The sequence below is a fragment of the Musa acuminata genome, chromosome BXJ2-6, assembly GCF_036884655.1.
Source record: "Musa acuminata AAA Group cultivar baxijiao chromosome BXJ2-6, Cavendish_Baxijiao_AAA, whole genome shotgun sequence".
Taxonomy (NCBI): domain Eukaryota; kingdom Viridiplantae; phylum Streptophyta; class Magnoliopsida; order Zingiberales; family Musaceae; genus Musa; species Musa acuminata.
The window spans coordinates 23,444,700-23,450,292 of record NC_088343.1 but is presented as its reverse complement, the minus strand read 5'-3'; the positions used below and the strand labels follow the sequence as shown (position 1 = coordinate 23,450,292).

The 5,593-nt window shown below is 37.3% G+C and overlaps 1 protein-coding gene across 1 annotated transcript; it reads right to left on the bottom strand.

Moving 5' to 3' along the window:
- Positions 1-215: 215 nt before the first annotated feature.
- LOC103974405 (glyceraldehyde-3-phosphate dehydrogenase 2, cytosolic) lies at positions 216-4,258 on the bottom strand. Its single transcript, XM_065113405.1, has 12 exons — positions 4,113-4,258; positions 3,974-4,000; positions 3,746-3,846; positions 3,223-3,338; positions 3,036-3,135; positions 2,094-2,240; positions 1,953-2,013; positions 1,761-1,858; positions 1,253-1,395; positions 850-933; positions 599-688; positions 216-496 (listed from the first exon to the last, which is right to left on the bottom strand). The coding sequence occupies exons 1-12, from the start codon at positions 4,114-4,116 to the stop codon at positions 451-453; spliced, it is 1,017 nt and encodes a 338-aa protein (XP_064969477.1). The 5' UTR covers positions 4,117-4,258; the 3' UTR covers positions 216-450.
- Positions 4,259-5,593: the final 1,335 nt, after the last annotated feature.

The window sequence follows — 5,593 nt, the reverse complement described above, 5'->3', positions numbered from 1 at the left end:
AAGCATTCAAAATAGCGAAACCCACTCGACCATGGAATAAAATCAACTTGCACCCAACACTACACTACATTGTACTCACGCTCAGAGGCAACAGCAACAAGTGCGATGATCAAACTACAACTTCCAAGTCATTGGGTGCTTATTTTTTTGCTTCAACTGGAAAACAATCTTGAAGAAATAATCCACACAAACGACAATTAAAATCAACTTCGAAATCAGTAAAGCCTAAGCGCGAACTACATATTTCAGCGTGCCCAAAATCAGAGTAATTCAAATACCAAACTTCTCAATACAAAAAAGTAGGTGGGCTGCATATAATGCCCAAACCAGAGTGCCTGAGATAATTAAGATAGTAGATAGACATCATGACTGAACATTTATTCATAACAGAAACAAAAAAGCACGGCCACCTACAACAGTGACCAGCATGACCAATAAGAGGAAGACGGTTCACCGAGTCTTGTGCATGTGGCGGACCAGATCGACAACACGCGAGCTGCAAATAAGAAAATAAGGATCGGATTAGAAGGCATAACAGATACCTCATTCCGCATGACTACAAGTAGCATAATTTATTCACAAGGTGGTTTTGAAGTACCTGTAGCCCCATTCATTATCGTACCAAGACACGAGCTTGACAAAATTTCCATTTAAAGCAATTCCAGCCTTTGCATCAAAAATGCTTGACCTGCAATAACCAATCAAAGAGTGTTTAAACTACTATATTACCATGACAAAATCAGGTCAAAAGATATGAGAGGACAATTTTCCGATCATTCATTTGGAGATGAAATAAACTTATTAAGAAAGCAATTAGTTTGAAACTACATATTTGACAATAAAGAGTACCTGTTATCACCCAGGAAGTCAGTGGACACCAAGTCCTCCTCCACATATCCCAGGATGCCCTTAAGCTTTCCCTCAGATTCTGCCCTGAGTTGTGACAAATTAGAAAATAAAAAAAAAAAAAAACTTGTTGAGTGCCGCACAATAGAAAAATAAGAGATTAGACTCCAGCATATAGGATCCTCTCCGCATAGTAGCTAGGTGTATTATGAGCAGTATATTGAAAGGATAGGTTTGTTTACTAAATTATGGTAAAATAATATGCAACCATAATCTTCTAATGACTAATCTACAACTGTACAAACAACCCACTATAGAAACACACCAATTCAATCAATACAGACAAACAACACGGGTGTAATCATCATCGTTAAAAGAAAGGAATGTGCCAACTTTTGCTACTTACTTGATGGCAGCCTTGATCTCCTCATAGGTGGCTGGTTTCTGAAGCCTGACAGTGAGATCCACAACAGACACATCAACAGTTGGGACACGGAATGCCATACCAGTTAACTTTCCATTCAAGGCAGGGAGAACTTTTCCAACAGCCTGTCATTAGCAAATCAAAATAGTTCATGGTGTATTCTGATGTAAATCCTAGTCAGAGCAGTCATCAATCTTCAAATAAGCAGGGCAAGCATAAGAAGCAAAGCCAACAGGAAATGAAGTATACTACCAGAGCGTTTTAACCTTGTACCATTCACATACATTCATGCTAATAAACTGGGAAATTCAAAATAGTATCTTCCCTTAGACATACAATAATCATGGTAATGCATCAGTATCCATACATGAAAGCAACACTATTCTTGAATTTGTCACATTATGTGCACATATACATATTGTTTATCATACACCACACGTGCATATGTTAGGATGCACAACTAGACATAACAAAAATCTACTGAAAATACCTTGGCAGCACCAGTGCTGCTGGGAATGATGTTGAAGCTTGCAGCACGTCCACCTCTCCAGTCCTTACTAGATGGACCATCAACGGTCTTTTGAGTGGCTGAGAAAAAATAAAGCAAAAGATCATATTTACAACTTTGAAATAGACACACTTCACAACAGAATCAACTAAGTATAAGTCAAGTTATAGTTACCGGTGATTGAATGAACTGTCGTCATCAAACCCTCTATTATACCAAATTTGTCATGAACAACCTGTGATATATAGGATAAAGCTCATCAATCAATATCAAGTACAATATCCAAAGAGTAGTCCTCGATAAAATGTGGTTTACCTTTGCTAGAGGAGCAAGACAGTTGGTGGTGCAGCTCGCATTAGAAACAATATTAATATCAGGCTTGTACTCATTTTCATTCACCCCTACAACGAACATTGGTGCATCCTTGCTAGGAGCAGATATAATGACCTTCTTGGCACCACCCTGTATTTAAAAAAGAATCGTCCAATAGGGAAATTCAATAAATCCTATTACCAAAAGAAGTAGCTTCACAAAAAAAGAAAAAAGAAAAGAAAAGAAGTGTATAGAACAAAACTCAATGAAAGAACTTACAATACAATTGAATGTTTGAATCATAACTCTTAAATTTCAGAAGATACATATCACTAGTATCTGTTGTTTGCTGATAACTGGAACATCCAGTTGCTTACAAGTAGAGTTGCCTGCACGTAGCAACTGCTCACAAAAGCAATTGCTACAAGTAGCAATTGTAGGTACAGCTGTTCAAGTAACTTCAACTGTAGTTGCAACCAAGGTTCGCCGTACCGTACCATACCAGCGTTTCGACTCGTGCTCGGTACGGTACGGTACGGGTGTACCGACTGGTTTCTTCAAGCAACATATATATTAAACATTACATTTCAAACTTCCTACTTCAATGTAAATAATTGTAGATGCTAATTTCTGAAATTTTATGACATCAGCTAAATAGTTACCAAGTAAAAAAAGGGATGAAGTGGCTGTCAATTAACAGATTCAGTGTAGCATTTTACAGGCTTAATGCTTTAATCACCCTGGAAGTTAGCCTAGCCTAGAAAATGAGTCGTCCAGGCTACTTAACAATGAAGCACTTTAATAAAATGTAGAATCGTGGAGAAATTACCAACTACGAAAATATAGGCTTAAGAAAAAATCAGTTATAGTCTGAAGTACCAAATTGTACTTTAGAAACATAAACTATTAACCAAATAAACCAACCACATCTTGAATCAGCATTACCTTAAGGTGAGCAGCAGCCTTGTCCTTGTCAGTAAAGACACCAGTGGATTCCACTACGTACTCAGCACCAGTCTCACCCCATGGAATTTCCTCGGGGTTCCTAAAATCCAGAACAACATTAATACACAACTAACATCTAAAGAACAATGATTTGAAACACCTTTATGAGAAGAAAAAACCGAAATACCTAAAACCAAAAACAGCAACTTCTTTCGTGCCAAAGAGAAGAGTCTTGGAGTCCTTCACCTTAATCTCATGATGCTTCCATGATCCATGCACGGTATCATATTTAAACATGTATGTCTGGAATGCATCACCCGTACAGAAAATTCAGTTTGAAGAAAAATGGAGCGAACATGTGAATCTCGCAATTAAACCATCAGAAAAACAACCTTCCTAAAGAACTACATTACGAAAGAAGACAAGTAAAACAATCAAAACCCAAAGAAACCAGACTCACTTAAATAACAGTAAACTGCTGTAAGAAGATCATTTAAAACACGAACCCATAAATGATTAGATTGTTCGAAACATTTTGAAGCATTTATTATCTGACCGAGGCAAAATCAATAGATCTATGGAATTCACTGTTAATACGGCGGCCTAGAATTCAACTATCAAGAAGATGCACAAAAAAGTGGAGATATGTGATCAATCTAGACATTCAAATAAAGCACAAAGGTCACAAAATCACTGGAATCGACCAGCACCATGTAATCGGTGGTGATGAAGGGATCATTGACGGCCACGAGCTCGACGTCCTCGCTCTGGAGAGCGACTCTGGCGACCAACCTCCCGATCCTTCCGAACCCTATCAAGAAAGACAAGATCGAATCAAGAAGGTTGACAGATCTATCATAAACCCTAGAGAGTTCATATAAGAAACCGCAAGATCGAAGCTAGACTCGTAAAAAGAGACAGAGGAGGGGAAAACCAACCGTTGATGCCGATCTTGATCTTTCCGGCTGCACGATGAACAGAAAGGACAAAGGAAATGACAAAAGTAATCAAAATCCGCACATAGAAGATCATAGAGAACAAAGAACAATGAGCCGCTGAAGAAGATCGAAGGCTCACCCATGGCAATCGCTGGCGAGACGCGAGAAGAGACCGAACACGAGAAATGAGAACGCAGTGGGAGGCCTCGGGGGTTGATTCCTTATATAGGCCAGAAGGTGGACGTGTGCAAAGAGTGTTTCACCGAAATGATTTCAAATAATAATCAGCCGTCTCAGAAGTTGTTGGACTATTGCCCTATGATTCGCACAACGTGAAATCGTCCACTTTGTTTGTTTATTATTGGCGCTAATGTTTCTCAGGTTGTCTTAGCTAAACCGAACCGCCTACGAGGCAAGCATTCAGGGGCCAGAGAACTTTTGACGCAGACCAGCAAGAGTAAGAAAATGGGTGGTGAATAAAGTTCCGGCGGCACAATCGATAACCCTTGATCGGGAACCGGTCAAGGTGGACCTGGGCGAACCGCCGCTGGGTTTGGAGAATAGTACGGTGGCTTCCGGTGGTTTCACTCGTCCCGTTTTATACTGGCACTGGCATTAGAGTCGGACAAGTCGATTCACTTTATTTGAAGCATCACATTCTTTATATTAAGAATGTACAAAAGAAAAATAATATTCTATTAACAAAGTCTCATTCATGATAATAAAACATCGAACTTTTTTTTTTAATTTTAAAATTTGCATTCCATGATTCAAAATAAATCTCTGTCGCTTTTGTGTCCTAAGAGTTGGAATCCTAAGAGTATCTACTTGATGTCAATTAATGTCGACTTCATCTTTGTTGATTAATGACGTAGTGTATCGTTCCTGTTAATATTTAAATATTAAAAAAAAAAAGTGGGTCGCATGAATCGAGATTGATGTGTTCTTGAAGTTTCGAGACAGATGAAGTGATGGAATCATGTAAGATAATGCGAAATCCTTAACTACATGTAAAACAATGAATAAATTCATCTGTTTTTTGCCATTTGAGGCTGTTGTCGTGAAGAGTTGTTTCGATAATTTAATAAAACAGGACTTCTATTAATTGATTAAAAAAATGAATAACCAATATAACTAACCTTTTAGGTCACATGCAATTCAATCAAACTTGTTTCCTTTTATGATTCTATATAAAGAGGAGTCTATCATACATCGGGATTTAAAATATTTTTACTGCTCTCATCGCATGTCTCTTATTGTTTCAAGATTATTGTCGATGAAGCTCATGACGAGGAAATCATCTTGTGGGAGTCATCCGGAGGGACATTCAATTCTCTCATATACCCCAAAGATTGGACCAACGATCATTTCTAATATTATTAATAATAATAAAATATTGATTTGACATATTTTTTATTTTTATTTTATGTATTTTAATTAATATAAATTATAATATTTCTAAAGAAAAATCTTAGTGAAAAGACTATTTTATGACTTTAGGATCTCTCTCTCTCTCTCTCTCTCTCTCTCTCTCTCTCTCTCTCTATATATATATATATATATATATATATATATATATATATATATATATATATATCCAATAATGAAGCAACGAATCAT

Coding starts and splice junctions, on each gene's coding strand:
- LOC103974405 (XM_065113405.1), bottom strand. Junction 934..1,252: donor GAGATCAAGGCTGCCATCAA/GTAAGTAGCAAA, acceptor GTCACAACTCAG/GGCAGAATCTGAGGGAAAGC. Junction 689..849: donor GACTTCCTGGGTGATAACAG/GTACTCTTTATT, acceptor TGGTTATTGCAG/GTCAAGCATTTTTGATGCAA.